An 18100-nucleotide genomic window follows, 5' to 3' on the forward strand; every position below is an offset into this window, starting at 1 on the left:
TTTTTAAAAAACATTTTTGTGTTTGAAATGTTTTGTGAGTCTTGGCCCAGGTAGTTGGAAATAAGCCAATCACTGATGTTGATCTATTAGCTCAGTTGGTGAGGTGATTAGTTGTCAGGTGACATGGTTGGAACAAAACCCTCCAGTACCTGAAACACTCCAGCACCAGGATTTCCTTTTTGTACAGGTAGGTCTTCACTTAGCAGGGCTAACTCAGTCATTTTCAACTGTAGCCCACTATGACATGCCAGTTATGGCATGCCCGCCCTTCACAAGACAGAGGAGGCCCCATCCCGCAGTACGGTGTCATGCCGTCAGCTGTACCACTCTGGGCGCGTGTCTCCCCTTATCAGCTGTCATGCTCCTGTTCTTCTCCTCACCCGTCTGTGGATCCGCACGGTGTGTCTGTGTGTGCACACGCACTCGCTGTCACTTTGTTCTTGTAATCACCCGTCTCATCCGCCTCGGCGCAGCAGACGCACACTCCTCATATCTGCTATCAGAGAGACAGAGTGGTGGTGGGGGGGGGGTGGGGGGGGGGATCGCTGGTGTCAGCCTTCTACAGACGACACTTCATTCACTCCCCTCCCAATGACTGGGCAAGTTGCAGTGCCATTCCATCACGCTATAAATGGTGTTACAAGCACTTCCAATCATGGTCATGTAGCTGTGTAACAGTGTATATGCGAGAGACAATGGAAGAGAAACATGTTTCTGTAGTGCACACTGTTAAATGGTATTGTTTGAAAGTATATTTAGAAATGTATGGGTATCTGTTTTCATCACATTTCAATATACTTTAGTCTACACCTACACTTACAAGTAAAATCTCCCTGAAGGTTTTACTGTGTGTCTGCTGACCTTGTTTTTCTCTGGCTACCACAAAATTAAAATGCGCCTGCTGATTAGAATTTGTAAATAGAATCACCCAAAACAATTATTTGTCATTATATGAAATGGCGCCCTCATTACCCAAACTTTTGGAATAATTTAGCCGCCTGAAAAATGCTACATCTCCATAATTCCATAAAGATGAAGGCTTTAGCTCCTGATATATCTAAAGGTTGAATGTTTAAGCACCTTCAACATGTAATGAGCCATTAGGATGCCTTGTGTTCTTCTCCCCCTTGTCTTCTTTTGTGGGTCAGAGATTGTCTGATGGAGGGGGGTATGCATGTATTACACAACCATGACAAAGAAATCGCTGTGGGTCTAAATTCTGTACTTAATGTTCTATCTTGGAACTGGAGACGTGTGTGTGTGTGTGTGTGTGTGTGTGTGTGTGTGTGTGTGTGTGTGTGTGTGTGTGTGTGTGTGTGTGTGTGTGTGTGTGTGTGTGTGTGTGTGTGTGTGTGTGTGTGTGTGAATCACAAACTTTAGCACAAATCATAAATAAATGTCTATCAAACAAACATGTAGGTTGTATTAGCAGATCTCAACTTTAGATTTGGTCCTTGAAGAATGGCTTGAGACCTACAGTGATTTATCTTATGGTTGTCTATAGACAGTACTTGACAGCGAATGGTGGGATAGTGGGGAAACTTGACTCTCTCTCTCCTTCAGAGAGCGGATGTAGCGGAGAGGGAAGCAGAGGCTCTTCGGGAACAGCTGACCTCCGCCAACAAGTCTCTCCAGCTTGCCACACAGATCCAGAAGGCCCCTGACATGGAGCAAGCCTTAGAGGTTCTGTCACGCTCCAGTCTGGAGGTGGAGCTGAACGCAAAGGAGCGGGAGGTACTGCACTTGGCTGAGGACGTGCAGAGACTGCAGGCCAGCCTGGCCAACGTCCGTGAGAACTCGGCCTCGCAAATCAGCCAGCTGGAGCAGCAGCTCAGCACCAAGGAGAGCTCACTCAAGGTCAGACCTGTCACACCACCTCCAGGGGCCCTGGTTAGTCCCATAACACTGAGGGCCCTGGTTAGTCCCATAACACTGAGGGCCCTGGTTAGTCCCATAACACTGAGGGCCCTGGTTAGTCCCATAACACTGAGGGCCCTGGTTAGTCCCATAACACTGAGGGCCCTGGTTAGTCCCGTACATTAGTCAGTTATGAAGAGTAAGCCTAACCACACTGTGTGCCATGGTAAGAAAAGCTGCAGTTGTCAGTAGTACTTATATAATGCGTCCATGTGCATCCCGTTAATGCATTTCGATATTGTGCACAAGATAAGCTCTACCTTTCAGCTTGAACTCAGAAAAACAGTCATTTACAAATGAAACATGTCAGGACCCTCTGACTAATGCATAGCCCTGAACCCTCTCTCCTTAAACGTCACAGTGGTTTTACTGAACTCTGGAGGGCACCTCACACAATACTCTACATTTAGGACTTGACTGACACGTCTTTGTATCCATGGAGACTGAACAGACATGTCATACACAGTGAGCTTTATGCACAGAGACTGTAGAGCAGGGGTTGGCAACAGGCGGTCCGTGGGCCAAAACCGGCCTCGGGGTGATTTATTTTTGATATATACAATTAGGACTTTTGTAGTTGCCTACCTCTGCTGTAGAGCTTCTCTATTGGAATTTGTCGAGACAAGTGTAGCTGCACAGGGATGTGTTTTTAGAGACTGCAGAAAGACAAATGAGTAGAGTTGTTATGTACATGTTCCAATGCACTGAGCTATCTAAAACGTGCACATGCTAATACACTGGGACTCCTCGAACTTATTCTACATTTACATTTGAGTTATTTAGCAGACTCTCTTATACAGAGCGACTGTCTGTCTCACCTAAGATAACTAGTTGACACAGCCACATCACAGTTGTAGTACATTTCTCCTCAATAAAGAAGTCAGCAAAGTCGGTGCTGGTAGGAAAAGACAAGTGCAAGTTTTTTTTTTTTTGGGGGGGGGGGGGATAAGATGTTACATTGACTCTCCAAATGTTTGCTTCCCAATGCATTGGTCCTTGCTACTTTGAGAGTAACAAAGTGTCTCTCTCTCCACTCAGCAACTGGAGGAGAAACTGCAGGAGCAGGCAGACTACGAAGGCATCAAGAAAGAGCTCAGGTTAATTCATTTTCCCTCTGTCTGCCTTTCCTCCTCTCAGCCACAGGCGTCAGTTCAATAAACCATACAAATTAACCAGGATAAATTCATTCCGAGCCTAAACTTGTGATGACACCGGTGCAAGTATGTAAGACGTGGCTTCGTCCAAGGTCGGGTCGGTACGGATTCACTCTAAAGCCATTTGGACACTCTGCCAAACCACCCTCAAGACTATCATTAACCTTTAGATTTAGCCCTTGAATGTGGATGCGTAGAGTCCGAGTATTATTGGCTAAGCACTGGTAGTGCTTATCAGAGAAGCTAGTTTGATAGGACAGTGGGCCTTTACGTTCAACCTCTGTTTGCCACTGCTTTCTTATCTGACTTGGATGTTTTGAGTTCTGGAGATGGGATGCTAACATGGCTGTGCTGTAGACTCATTAAAGGGGTATGTACTGGGATGCTTTCTCCCCACATGTGGGTTTATTGACATGGTCTTGTTTCTTTTAAAAGTAGAGCTACTTTTAAAGGTAACTCTTTTGAAACCATTGATTGCAGTTGGGAAATATATTGTGTACGTTAGCTCAGTAAATTACATTTGTTAATATAAAAAAGGTTGAATAAACCAAGGAAATCTGTTATGCTAAATGTCATTTTTAATCTTCACTCATTAACAACATTCATGTCCTTCGCTTTATTGCTGCGTATTTTGTTTTTATGGCAGTGGTTTGTATAAAGCTCTAGCATTTCTGGTCTGGCATCTCAAGACGGTGAAGAGTTTCTTCCGTTGTTTGGTGTTGTGTTGTGTGTTATCTCGGTCCAAGCCAGTAACAAGAAGGCTGACAATGTTAAGTTTGGCAGATAAGATAATTGCCCATGTTTAGGGAACTGGGGCGTTGTCCTGCCAGGATTTAACAATCTCCGTTCATCTGAGAAAGGGGCCGTCTGGACATTAATTTGGTAACTGGATTTCCAGGCATTATTTCCCCAATTGGAAGAAGTTATAAAGGTAGTATCAGTGAATGGTTCTGTTTGTCAGAGTTTTCCGAGCCACTATGATGGTCAGCCAAAGAGCGGTTTGTGTGAATTTGTATTGATATCCGCCTGGAATCCCAAAGGGAAGCATTCCTCTCCTAATAGACCAAAGTGTCTTTATTTGCCTCCCAACCTTTTCATAGACGCTTTTTCCTTTATAGATAATATCGCCTGGAATCCAATTGGCACCCAGCACATGATTGAATAACCCATTTTAATTACTATGATTGGCTCTAAGGATTTCATTGCATTATCAGATTTCAATGGTCAGAGAGGAGGGAAGGACTTGTATTGAGCCGACTCTCTTTGTGACGTATCGCTTTGCCTCTGCCTGCCGCTGATTTAGATATTCTCTGGGGCTGGTAGCAGATATATTTCAGTCCTATGGTGCTGTGTCTATTTGTGATCTCCTTTTTGTAGTGGGTGCAGTAATCAAGTGATCCATTTTCCCTTGTTTGCTTTACAGTTTCCGCAAGTCAGTAGAGTTCAGCTCTTCTAACTACTCTTCAGCACAGGTATGGAGGCTGAATGTTGCATTTGAGTTGGATTTGAACAATATTTAGACAGTATATCTTATCAAAACAATGTTTAACAATGTACTCTGTGTCAGGACTCTAAGAAGCCTCTGGAGTTGTTGTTGGAGAAGAGTCGAGGCCTGCATTCTGAGAGCTCCTCCCTGCGCCTGAACAACAGTGAGCTGAGTAGTGAGTCCTTCAAGCCACCAACACGCGCATACACAGACACGGACATACACAGACACGGACATACACAGACACGCGCGGACACAGACACGCGCGGACACAGACACGCGCGGACACAGACACGCGCATACACAGACACGCGCATACACAGACACGCGCATACACAGACACGCGCATACACAGACACGGACATACACAGACACGCGCGGACACAGACACGCGCGGACACAGACACACGCGGACACAGACACGCGCGGACACAGACACGCGCGGACACAGACACACGCGGACACAGACACACGCGGACACAGACACACGCGGACACAGACACACGCGGACACAGACACACGCGGACACATACACACGCGGACACAGACCCACGCGGACACAGACCCACGCGGACACAGACACACGCGGACACAGACACACGCGGACACAGACACGCATATTCTTTGCCAACTGACGTTAGTGTTCCCTGTTAGTGAGCTTTTCTCCTTTGCCAAGATAATCCATCCTCCTGTGTTGCATATCAAGAAGCTGATTAAACTGCATGCTCATTACACAGGTGCACCTTATGCTGGGGACAATAAAAGTCCACTCTAAAATGTGCAGTTTTGTCACACAATACAATGCCACAGATGTCTCCAAGTTTTGAGGGAGAGTGCAATTGGCATGCGGACTGCAGGAATGTCCACGAGAGCTGTTGCCAGAGAATTGAATGTTAATTTCTCTACCATAAGCCACCTCCAACCGTCGTTTTAGAGAATTTGGCAGTACGTCCAACCGGCCTCACAACCGCAGACCATGTGTAACCACGCCAGCCTAGGACCTCCACATCTGGCTTCTTCATCACCTGGAAAGCTGATGAAACTGAGTAGTATTTTGTGGAGAAAAACTCGTTTTGATTGGCTGGGCCTGGCTACCAACAGGGTGGGCCTTTCCACAGCTGCACCCCTGCCCAGTCATGTGAAATCCATAGATTAGGGCCTAATTTATTTATTTAAATTGACTGATTTCCTTATGAACTGTAACTCCGTTAAAATTGTTGAAATTGTTACAAGATGACATGGCATCATACCCAGAATGAGGCTATGTTCGACTATTCGCTCCGGCACTCACACCTGAATGCACTCATCACTCATTTCTATTCGTTACAAAATTACAATCTGTTTCCCTAAATTTCATTGTGAAAGCCTAACACTGTAATATCGTATTTTATAACTTAGCTAGTCAGGTTGGCAATAGAACAAGCCTTCACATGATGACCACCTGACCCAGATTGCGATTTATAATGGACCGTGTGCAACAACAGTAATTGTGTGATGGCGGGGATGCCAGGTTGTTTTCCAACCAAAACAACTAAGTGCGCTTGCTCTAGTTACCCTCAACGGCACAGCTAGGAGAGCTAAATACTACACCTTATAGTTGAAGACTCTTCTTTGAGTCATCAAAGTGCATTGACATCAGTTCCCTTTGTCTTTGTTTGTTGTCTTATGTTGCACCTACCCCAGATGTTACTGAATGTATCCAGAGTGTTTTCAGATTTTGATATTAACAAATGCGGTGCAAAAGTAGAGTGAATGTAAAATGCGCATCATGTCAACAGTGTGATGTCTGGATATAGTCCTGTCTGGTGAATCATTTCCCCATGATCTCCAAATGGTTCCTTTTCACTTTCTACCAGTGTTATGCATTTCATATTTATTCTGTAAAATAAACATTTAAAAATAGCCCTATAGGCCAATTTCCACAAGTGTAAAGGGTTAACCAGTATCAGAACAGCCAATCAGATATCAGCAGTTTTTTTCTTTGTGATATACCTGTAGACTCAACCACAAAGTCAATTCCTGGTGTGAACTGCCCTCTGTCAAGGTCTTATTCCCAGGCTGGTACAGAACAGGCCCGTAAGCACTGATAGAGTTGTTTACAAAGAGATGGCTGATGTTTTGTTGAACTCATTGAGCCTAATTCAATGATACACAGAGCCCTAGTATTCCACCTGTGATCTGTGATCCCTTATCGTCCTCTCTTGTCCCGACATGCCAGCTCTTTGAACCGCATACCCCATATTCAGTGGCCTTACACAGACCCATAGACGTACCCTCATAAACACACAAACTCACAAACTTAATGGCTTTTTTCATCTGTTAAGTCTCCTTGTCTACAATCCTGAGACTGAAGGATATCTGTCACAGAGAGCTTTTTGATAGTGTACACATTGTCTGAGCTGAAGTTACCCCAGACCAGACTGTAATGGGGAGAAAAAGTACATCATTAGCCTTCATGGGCCTGTGCCTCTGTGTGTGTGCCAGGGTGCTTCAAACTTAAAAGGACACACAGTCCTTTTGTTTCTTTACTCTGTCAGTCGCCTAGAGGGGTTATATAGACAGGAAGTCCAGTAGTCAAACAGGAAGCAGTGCCAGCTATCTCCGCCAGCAAAAGAAGAGACTGTTAGACTCAATGGAAAGACGGTTATCTCTCTTGGAGCTTTTTCTTTTCTACAAGTATAGAGACACACTTCTAAAGAATGTGTCAACTGTTTCCATTGGCACACTCCCACGTTTGATACAAAGAAAAAAAAAATCTGTCTGGCCCGTTAATGTATAATAGATTTGAATTGAAGGGTTCGATGCAGACAGTCTGCTCACACCATTAAGATTGAAGTGCTGCTGCTTCCTCAGCGCGGTCCTCGTCTTGTCTGGATTCTCAATTTATCTCATTCAGAGAATCAGCCCTTTAAACAGGGGGATTTGAGAGATACTGTAACATTTTCTCTAATACATTTCAACAGGATCACTTTTTGAAGTTCCTTGTTATCTCCATTTCTCTAAACGCCTTGACTTTACATCTGCTACCCAACTGCTTAGACTCTGGAGATGAAAAGATCGGGGACTTGTAGGTCCTTGGTGTGCAATACCAACATTTTGGTACTAGTTTTACACCTGCTGGTGATCAGTTTGCCTTTTTTCAGTTGAAGAAAAATAGCTCACTTTGGAGAGCTTTAGCTTTCTGTTCTGTTTACCTCATTATTCTCTTTTAAAATCTCTCCCTAAAGTTTATTTTACCCTAAACTCCAAGATTTGACCTCGCCAAAAAATGACCTAACCACACCACAGGCTATGGGGTCTCTAACCACACCACAGGCTGGGGGTCTCTAACCACACCACAGGCTAGGGGTCTCTAACCACACCACAGGCTAGGGGTCTCTACCCACACCACCGGCTGGGGGTCTCTAACCACACCACAGGCTGTGGGTCTCTACCCACACCACAGGCTGGGGGTCTCTACCCACACCACAGGCTAGGGGTCTCTAACCACACCACCGGCTAGGGGTCTCTAACCACACCACAGGCTAGGGGTCTCTAACCACACCACAGGCTGGGGGTCTCTACCCACACCACAGGCTAGGGGTCTCTAACCACACCACAGGCTGGGGGTCTCTAACCACACCACAGGCTGTGGGTCTCTACCCACACCACAGGCTGGGGGTCTCTACCCACACCACAGGCTAGGGGTCTCTAACCACACCACCGGCTAGGGGTCTCTAACCACACCACAGGCTAGGGGTCTCTACCCACACCACAGGCTGGGGGTCTCTACCCACACCACAGGCTAGGGGTCTCTAACCACACCACCGGCTAGGGGTCTCTAACCACACCACAGGCTAGGGGTCTCTAACCACACCACCGGCTAGGGGTCTCTAACCACACCACAGGCTAGGGGTCTCTAACCACACCACCGGCTAGGGGTCTCTAACCACACCACAGGCTAGGGGTCTCTAACCACACCACAGGCTGTGGGGTCTCTAACCACACCACAGGCTAGGGGTCTCTAACCACACCACCGGCTAGGGGTCTCTAACCACACCACAGGCTATGAGGTCTCTACCCACACCACAGGCTAGGGGTCCCTAACCACACCACAGGCTAGGGGTCTCTAACCACACCACAGGCTAGGGGTCTCTAACCACACCACAGGCTGGGGGTCTCTAACCACACCACAGGCTGGGGGTCTCTAACCACACCACCGGCTAGGGGTCTCTAACCACACCACAGGCTATGAGGTCTCTACCCACACCACAGGCTAGGGGTCTCTAACCACACCACAGGCTAGGGGTCTCTACCCACACCACCGGCTAGGGGTCTCTAACCACACCACAGGCTATGAGGTCTCTAACCACACCACAGGCTGGGGGTCTCTAACCACACCACCGGCTAGGGGTCTCTAACCACACCACAGGCTGGGGGTCTCTAACCACACCACAGGCTAGGGGTCTCTACCCACACCACCGGCTAGGGGTCTCTAACCACACCACAGGCTATGAGGTCTCTACCCACACCACAGGCTAGGGGTCCCTAACCACACCACAGGCTAGGGGTCTCTACCCACACCACAGGCTGGGGGTCTCTAACCACACCACAGGCTGGGGTCTCTACCCACACCACAGGCTAGGGGTCTCTAACCACACCACAGGCTGGGGGTCTCTACCCACACCACAGGCTAGGGGTCCCTAACCACACCACAGGCTAGGGGTCTCTACCCACACCACAGGCTGGGGGTCTCTAACCACACCACAGGCTAGGGGTCTCTAACCACACCACAGGCTGGGGGTCTCTAACCACACCACAGGCTAGGGGTCTCTAACCACACCACCGGCTAGGGGTCTCTAACCACACCACAGGCTAGGGGTCTCTAACCACACCACAGGCTAGGGGTCTCTAACCACACCACCGGCTAGGGGTCTCTAACCACACCACAGGCTATGGGGTCTCTAACCACACCACAGGCTGGGGGTCTCTAACCACACCACAGGCTAGGGGTCTCTACCCACACCACCGGCTAGGGGTCTCTAACCACACCACAGGCTATGGGGTCTCTAACCACACCACAGGCTGGGGGTCTCTAACCACACCACAGGCTGTGGGGTCTCTAACCACACCACAGGCTAGGGGTCTCTAACCACACCACAGGCTAGGGGTCTCTACCCACACCACCGGCTAGGGGTCTCTAACCACACCACAGGCTGGGGGTCTCTAACCACACCACAGGCTAGGGGTCTCTAACCACACCACAGGCTAGGGGTCTCTACCCACACCACCGGCTAGGGGTCTCTAACCACACCACAGGCTATGGGGTCTCTAACCACACCACAGGCTGGGGGTCTCTAACCACACCACAGGCTAGGGGTCTCTACCCACACCACCGGCTAGGGGTCTCTAACCACACCACAGGCTATGGGGTCTCTAACCACACCACAGGCTGGGGGTCTCTAACCACACCACAGGCTAGGGGTCTCTACCCACACCACCGGCTAGGGGTCTCTAACCACACCACAGGCTGGGGGTCTCTACCCACACCACCGGCTAGGGGTCTCTAACCACACCACAGGCTAGGGGTCTCTAACCACACCACAGGCTAGGGGTCTCTAACCACACCACAGGCTGGGGGTCTCTAACCACACCACAGGCTAGGGGTCTCTAACCACACCACAGGCTGTGGGGTCTCTAACTAGACAAACAGGTACCGACCCCTGCTAACTAGACAAACAGGTACCGAGGCTGCATCTCATCTTTACGGGTTAAGGTCAGTTTGCTTGCATCCCAGGGCTGTTTGGGTAGTGCATCTGTGACAACACAGATTGCAGTTGCGTGTTGGGGGGCGTGGGTAGTGGAGGGCAGAGTGCAGCCCACCCTGGGCGAGGAGAAGGGGGCCACTGGAGGTCAGACGCTGTTGGAGACAAAGTGATCCAGTATGCTAATGAAGCCCCGTTAGTCTCTCCTACCAATGTGCTCTTTACCACTCGGTCGCTCGGGAAATGTCATCCCAATTGGCTTAAGGGTCTCCTCCCTCCCTCCACCGCCCTCGAAAATGAAGCATTTCATTTGTATTCCTAATGGGATCTCTCGTTGTCCTACCAGATCATGTCTGTGAAACCAAAAATGCTGTTTGGATACAGGTCGAACCGGCATCTTACTTGGTTATTTCTCAATGTGATTTTGGATTAATTCATGTTAATGATTGTAACATGTTATCAGTTTCATGAGAATAACTCAATGTTGTGTTCCTCTTTTGCAATGGTGTTGGGCCTATGGCTATACCTGACATTAATCAAAGCGCACAAGGAAAAGTACGTGAAGAGCAATTAATGCTTGGCAGTCATTGTTTATCATTGCTTAATAGTCAATGTTGCTCCTGGCCCCACATTCTTTTCCTTTTCTCCCCAATTTCGTGGTGTCCAATTGTTAGTAGTTACTATCTTGTCTCATCGCTACAACTCCCGTACGGGCTCGGGGGAGACAAAGGTCTTAACACAGCGCACATCCAACCCGGAAGCCAGCCGCACCAATGTGTCGGAGGAAACACTGTGCACCTGGCGACCTGGTTAGCGCGCACTGCACCCGGCCCGCCACAGGAGTCGCTGGTGCGCGATGAGACAATGATATACCTACTGGCCAAACCGGACGACGCTCGGCCAATTGTGCGTTGCCCCACAGGCCTCCCGGTCGCAGCCGGCTGCAACAGAGCCTGGGCGCGAACCCAGAGTCTCTGGTGACACAGCTAGCACTGCAATGCAGTGCCCTGCGCCACCCGGAAGGCCCCTGTCCCCACATTCTGATGAACACACCACAGGCACACACACCACTGAGGTTAACCCACCATGAAATATGCGAATCCCAACTCTACCTTTAGTGAGTGGTGGCCTGGAGATGGTGAGATGCAGAGGCAGGTTAAAGGAGGGTAGGCAGGGCATACACCACACAGCAGGTAAGCTAGGCATCTTTGCATGTGTCCTAATCCTGGGACATGCCTGCCAGATGCTTCCCTTCACTACTGCTCAGTGTCCCTTTCCACAGCCAGAAGCCCAACTGGAAAATACACACACTCCATGAGTGCCTCTCCACTCTAATGTTATGCTACTCCACTGTTTTTATTTTGGACTTTGTTGATGCCACATGATGTATTGATCTGTGTCATGTTTTGTCTGGCTACACAGGTTTGAGAGATCGAAAGGTCAAAGAGTCATCAGAGGGACAACAGCGTCTCTGCACCACACCCATGGGCACCAACTTGAAGGGCTCCCCTCCCCCTCCCTCCTCTCAGCTCCTCCTGCGCACTGGCTCAGGTGGTTCCTCCGACACCACCCCTGTCACTGCCGCCAATGGCACACACCACTTCTCGCCCACGAGTGGCGGGCTGGGTGGGCAGGACTTCTTCAACCCCTCCTCTCTGGCGTCGGCAGGCACTGCTTTCCCCCTGGGGGGCAAGGTGGTGCTCAACTCCCTGCTGCAGCGCCAGCTCATGCAGACCTTTTACTCCAAAGCCCTGCAGGACTCCGTGTCCGCCTCCGGCCAGGCCCTGCTCTTCTCCTCTTCCAACTACCCCACCCATAACTCCCTTTCAGCCAGCCCCTTACCACCCCATCAGTCTTTGCAGTCGCAATCCCAGCACCCGTCAGCGGGCAGCCCGGATGTCAACGGCCTCGCCCCCTCGCCCAGCCAGTCAGAAGGGGCGGGGAGCGTCTCGGAAGGCGAAGACATGGACACGTCTGAGATAGCGCGTCAGGTCAAGGAGCAGCTGATCAAGCACAACATCGGGCAGAGGATCTTCGGCCACTACGTGCTGGGGTTGTCCCAGGGCTCGGTCAGTGAGATACTGGCCAGGCCCAAGCCCTGGAACAAGCTGACCATCCGGGGCAAGGAGCCCTTCCACAAGATGAGGCAGTTCCTGTCTGACGAGCAGAACATTCTGGCACTGCGCAGCATCCAGGGGAGGCAGAGAGGTGAGACTGACAGAAATGTATACACACACTTCACACAGCACACATCAACTGCTTACACACACACACACACACACACACACACACACACACACAGCTGAGCACATACACACACAGCTGAGCACATACACACATATTTTAGTGATGTCTTTGCCTCCAGGTGCTTTGCATCACACATCAAGTTCCAATTCCTAGGTGAGATATTTCTGATGAGTATAGAACGGTAACCTCGTATTTACCAGACTGATTACCACTGATTCCAGTCATGTAAACACGCGAGATTAGGCTGCATGCGAGGCTAGTAGAACAGCCTCAGGTTCAGGCAGGTGTTCTGTTTCTGTGTTACAGTAGCTTCAGTATGGTCCTGCTGTGCTATCCCACAAATATATGTACTCAATGGGAAAATTGGTGCTGAATGGTACATTGAATGTTGTCAGACACACTGATGCTATTCAAATTAGCAAAATACAAACTTCAGAACGTCCTCGTTCAATGTGATCCTCAGTTAGTGCATGACCCTAACCTTAAACCTTTGACCTCACAAATGGGGGCATTTTTGGTCACTGGTGGTAGCGCTGTCTCTTTAACAGACCTTTAGATGTCCCCCCCCACACTTCAGCAGTGTGGCCATAGCCCGGGCCCTTGATGAATGGACAGCGATCTTTATCGCTCCTGACGCCAGTCATGTCGCCTGCTAAAATGCCCAGATTAACCTCGCAGACATGTTCCCTTTCCGTTGTTATCGTCTTTTGCCTGTTGTCATAGCAACCGCCCCAGGAATCAAACCCAGTAGAGGGAGGGAGCATTTGCAAGCTAGTCTATCAAGATGTCATCGTCACGCGCCACTCAGGGTTCCATCACTTAGCGCTGTCGGCCCACTGCTTTTTGCTATTGATTTTGTTACCGTCTTAAATGGCACATTGCCACTTGCTGCTTGGGAATGCAGCCTGTACTGTTGAGTCAGTGAGTGGGAGGCAAGCTGATCCCGTCAGATTGCAGAGGAAGATCTGTCTGAATAGGCTCAAACAGCAGTCAATAACATGCATGTCTGGACAGGCAGTGGTGCAGAGGGGTGTGGAGTGTGTTTGTGCCCGTCATGCAGAACAGGATGTTCTGAGGATAGTGCTTTAAGTCTTCGAAGAAAGCATGCCCCACAGTAGTGACAGTACACACGGCGACTCAGACTGTAGCTGCGCCCCCTGCCGCAAAGCCCTCATTCTTCAACCCAAACTGCTCATAATGCGGACACTTTCACAAGCAATTACGTCAAATTTGAGACAGATTACAAAACGCCAACCTGTACATTGGGTTCCTATTAAATGACTCCATATTTCTCCTCTTTGCTCTCTCTCTTTCCTTCAGACTCCCCCCCCCCCCGTAAATCTCTTGATCTCTTTGTATCCATCCCTCTGGCTGTGTCTGTTCCTCTGCTCTCTCTCTTTCTGTCTCTGGGTGAGGAACTGATACATTTGGAACTTGGTGCTCAGTCAGTAGCGTCACAAGGCCAGATGAGAGCTGCTGCCGTCAGCAGCCCTGGACGAGAGCGAGGAGAAACAGACGGGGTATTAGGAAACACGACCGCAGTCAAGACTCTCCGCGTTAAACGGCACAGGCCCACTTGGCAGTCAGGGCAGGGGTGATGTGAAAGTTTGCGCTAAGGCGAAATTTGTTCCCCTCTGTGTTAAAGCAGAGTAGTGAGTGTAGATGAATGTGCATACTGTTGCTCTGCACTCTTGTCTATTGTACTTGTTTGGACGGGCTTCAAGGAGTTGGTCTGGCAGCAAGCACCAAACCTGTCGGCCCAGGGGAGAAGTCCAACAGAAGTTTAATAGAATCATGTTGGGGAGAAATGTAATGTGGTTCTTATGCACTGTAGCTAGTAGTTCTGTTCCATTTCAATCATTTATGTTCTCAATAACTGAACCCACAACTCACGGTCCAGTGAGTCCAAATCCCCATCAATGTCTGTTCTCGAATATGTGGAGAGTTTGACATGTGGGTTTGAATGGTAGAACATGTGGGTTGACTCAAGGGTTCTCAGAAGGCAGTTTAAGACTGTCTAGAGTGGTCTTCAATCCACTTTTGTTTCTGGCTGTTGGACAATAAGATACTGTTACCTACTACTGTGTGTATTACTTTGGCCAAAGTGTTAACAAAGAGCATGTGTGCGTTTCCAGGCATTGTATTCTGACATATTGAACCATTTTGTTCTTAAGTAAGTCACTTAAAAGCTTTGTCCTTGTTGAATTGGTTTTGCCCAAATGTTAGGGTTTTTGCTCAGATGACTAGATGTTGAGGAGTTGGTCTAGTAATTGTAGATCTATAGCTCTATATAGCTACGGCCCTGACTACCACCACCATATCCTGTCTGAATTTGAGTAGAATGAAGCTGCTCCTAGACACTGATCAATTGTCAATTTAGCGTTTTCACTCTACCAGTTTGGATTTAGGGAGAGTAAGCTGATCTTAGATCTGTTCCTAGGGGTTATATCCACCGCCATGTGGCAGTGCAGGGTTCTGACACTTATCTTATCTGTCGCCACTTGTTTTCCAACAGAGAACCCAGGCCAGAACCTGAACAGAGTGTTTCAGGAGGTTCCGAAGCGAAGAACCGGCTCCGAAGGCTCCTCGAGGCCAGGTCTGTTCTTTGCCTTCCCATATCGTGGTTGGTTTAGTGTTTTGGTTAATTTGTTGTGTCATTTAGCCATTGTCAAAGTCACTCTACCACTTCTGGCCTGGAGTCTGGTTGAAAATAAAGGGAGGAGGTTGATGTTTAGCCTAACCACTGATACAGGGTCAGTCAAATCTTTTTTCTTCCCCATTAAGGGGTTGGTTTATCTGATCCTAAATCTGTGGTTAAGGACACATTCTACCTCAGGCGAAAAAAACGGGATGAGGCACACGTGAAGGGGGTTATAAAGGCACCCTTTCCACGCATAGGGTGCGTCTTAAAACGTTCAGTCCAAACCAGCCCACGCAACCTCTCCCTGTCTGCCATCAGGGCGAAACCTCACTTGTCTAATTTAGGCTTTAAAAAGCTCCTTTATATGCTTTGCTATGTACTTTCCCCAAACCCATGCAGTGTTTCATGCCTTATGAAAATGGCCATGGGTGTGGTGCTTACATGCAGTTTGGCACTTCGGAAGGCCACATACACAATCATTTTCAACCCCTTTTCCTTCACAGGCAGTGGTGGCCTTGACAAAACTGTCCAACTTTAAAAACAGAGGTCCTTAGAAAAACATAATAACATCCTGTCCCCATGACCCGGCAGCTGTGCCTGTACACCACCATGGTTGTGCGTGTGTGTATATCACTGTGTATGTGTGTGAGTTAGAACGTGCTTGGGGGAGGGGGCTTACGGAGTCCCCCATCCTTGCCCTGTCTGACCCCTTTTTTGTCATGATTTACTTCCAGTTCACCCCCTGTACCCAGCTGCTCCCCCCCTCACTCACACACATGAGCGAGCGCGACCTTGCCCAATTACTCTGACCACTCACTCAGGACAAATGAGAGCGAGGAAGCCGGGAAGCTCGGGAGCCGCGTTAGTCAGGCCCCTCCATGTTTAGCTCCAAACAGCAATTAGCCCTCACTGCTGAAGCCCATCCAAAACACCAGGTCTTGTGTTTCTTATGGAGTCTCTCCAAAGTCTGTTTTCCATTGTTGCGTAGGGTAGCTGGCTGGCTGGCTGCTGGAAGTGTTCTGTTCAGCGCTCATGAGGAACATGTGTAGCCGTGGCCTCTTGTGTTAACAGGATTGAGCTGTGTTGTAAAGGGAGCCCCCAGGAGAGTATTGCCGGCAGACACACACTGGTGCTGTTGCCAGGGTGAGCCATGGGGGTTTGATGTCAGAACTCACTGAAGGAGAAGGTTCAACGTCACCTTTGGTTCCTTTTAGACACGAGACAGTCAGTAGACTCAAACTTGAGACATTTTTACTGGATATTTATTGGAAAAGTAGCACTTTTCTCTAACTCCAAACATTCAGCTTTAGATTTCACTGGCTATGTTATGACTGTGAACCTGTGACATACTGTAGTCAAAAGTAAAGTACTAGCAACAGAGTGCCGTCGGGAAGTATTCAGACCCCTTGACTTTTTCTACATGTTGTTACGTTAAAGCCTTATTCTAAAATGGCTTAAATATTTTTTCCCCTCATCACTCTACACACAATATCCCATAATGACAAAGCAAAAACAGGTTTTTAGACATTTTTGCTAATTTATACAAAATAAAAACTGAAATCACATTTACAGAAGTACTTTGTTGAAGCATCTTCGGCAGCAATTACAGCATCTAGTCTTCTTGGGTATGACACTACAAACTTGGCACACCTGTATTTGGGGAGTTTCTCACATTCTTCTCTGAAGATCCTCTCAAACTCTGTCAGGTTGCTATTTTCAGGTCTCTCCAGAGATGTTTGATCGGGCTCTGGCTGGGCAACTCAAGGACATTCAGAGACTTTTCTCGAAGCCACTCCTGCGTTGTCTTGGCTGTATACTTAGGGTCATTATCCTGTTGGAAAGTGAACCTTCACCTGAGTCTGAGGTCCTGAGCGCTCTGTAGTAGATTTCATCAAGGATCTCTCTGCCTCGATCCTGACTAGTCTCCCAGTCCCTGCCGCTTAAAAACATTCCCACAGCATGATGCTACCACCACCATGCTTCACCATAGGGATGGTGCCAGGTTTCCTCCCGGCGTGATGCTTGGAATTCAGGCATAGAGTTCAATCTTGGTTTCATCAGACCAGAGAATCTTGTTTTTGAGTCTTTTGGCGAACTCTAAGCGAAGCAGTCTTTCATGTGCCTTTAACTGAGGAGTGGCTTCCGTCTGGCCACTCTACCATAAAGACCTGATTGGTGGAGTGTTGCAGAGATGGTTGTCCTTCTGGAATGTTCTCCCATCTCCACAGAGGAACACTGGAGCTCTGTCAGAGTGACCATCAGGTTCTTGGTCACCTCCCTTACCAAGACCCTTCTCCCTTGATTGCTCAGTTTGGCCGGGCGGCCAGCTCTAGGAAGTCTTGGTGGTTCTAAACTTCTTCTATTTAAGAATGATGGATTGTGTTCTTGGGGACCTTCAATGCGGCAGACATGTTTTGGTACCCTTCCCCGGATCTGTGTTTCGACACAATCCTGTCTTGGAGTTCTACGGACAATTCTACGGACAACCTCGTGGCTTGGTTTTCTTTCTCTGACATGCACTGTCAACTGTGGGACTTTATATAGACAGGTGTGTGCCTTTCCAAATCATGTCCAATCAATTACATTTACAACAGGTCCACTCCAATCAAGTTGTAGAAACCTCTCAAGGATGATCAATGGAAACCGGGTGCATCTGAGCTCAATATCTAGTCTCATAGCAAAAGGGCTGAATACTTATGTAAATAATGTTTTTTATTTTTAATACATTTGCAAAAACGTCTACGCTTGATTTCGCTTTGTCCTTATGGGGTAGTGTTTGTAGATTGCTGAGGATTTTTTATTTATTTTTTAAATCTAAGAATAATGTAACAAATGTAATATAACAAAATGTGGAAAAAGTCTAGGGGTCTGAATACCTTCCGAAGGTACTGTATATTAATTACCCAAAGGT

At 48.3% G+C, this 18100-nt stretch overlaps 1 protein-coding gene across 5 annotated transcripts in view; it reads left to right on the forward strand.

Moving 5' to 3' along the window:
- Window positions 1-18100, forward strand: part of LOC135548655 (homeobox protein cut-like 1) — a 250386-nt gene that overhangs the window by 198665 nt on the left and 33621 nt on the right. For 4 of the 5 annotated variants that reach the window (XM_064978472.1, XM_064978476.1, XM_064978475.1 and 1 more), the window contains exons 10-15: window positions 1564-1857; window positions 2956-3014; window positions 4495-4543; window positions 4639-4732; window positions 11724-12509; window positions 15064-15144. In XM_064978472.1, the coding sequence (XP_064834544.1) occupies window positions 1564-1857; window positions 2956-3014; window positions 4495-4543; window positions 4639-4732; window positions 11724-12509; window positions 15064-15144 (1363 nt within the window). The remainder of the gene's footprint in view (window positions 1-1563; window positions 1858-2955; window positions 3015-4494; window positions 4544-4638; window positions 4733-11723; window positions 12510-15063; window positions 15145-18100) is intronic. The other variant, XM_064978473.1, reaches the window with a different exon arrangement.

Source organism: Oncorhynchus masou, chromosome 11 (assembly GCF_036934945.1).
Source record: "Oncorhynchus masou masou isolate Uvic2021 chromosome 11, UVic_Omas_1.1, whole genome shotgun sequence".
NCBI lineage: Eukaryota > Metazoa > Chordata > Actinopteri > Salmoniformes > Salmonidae > Oncorhynchus > Oncorhynchus masou.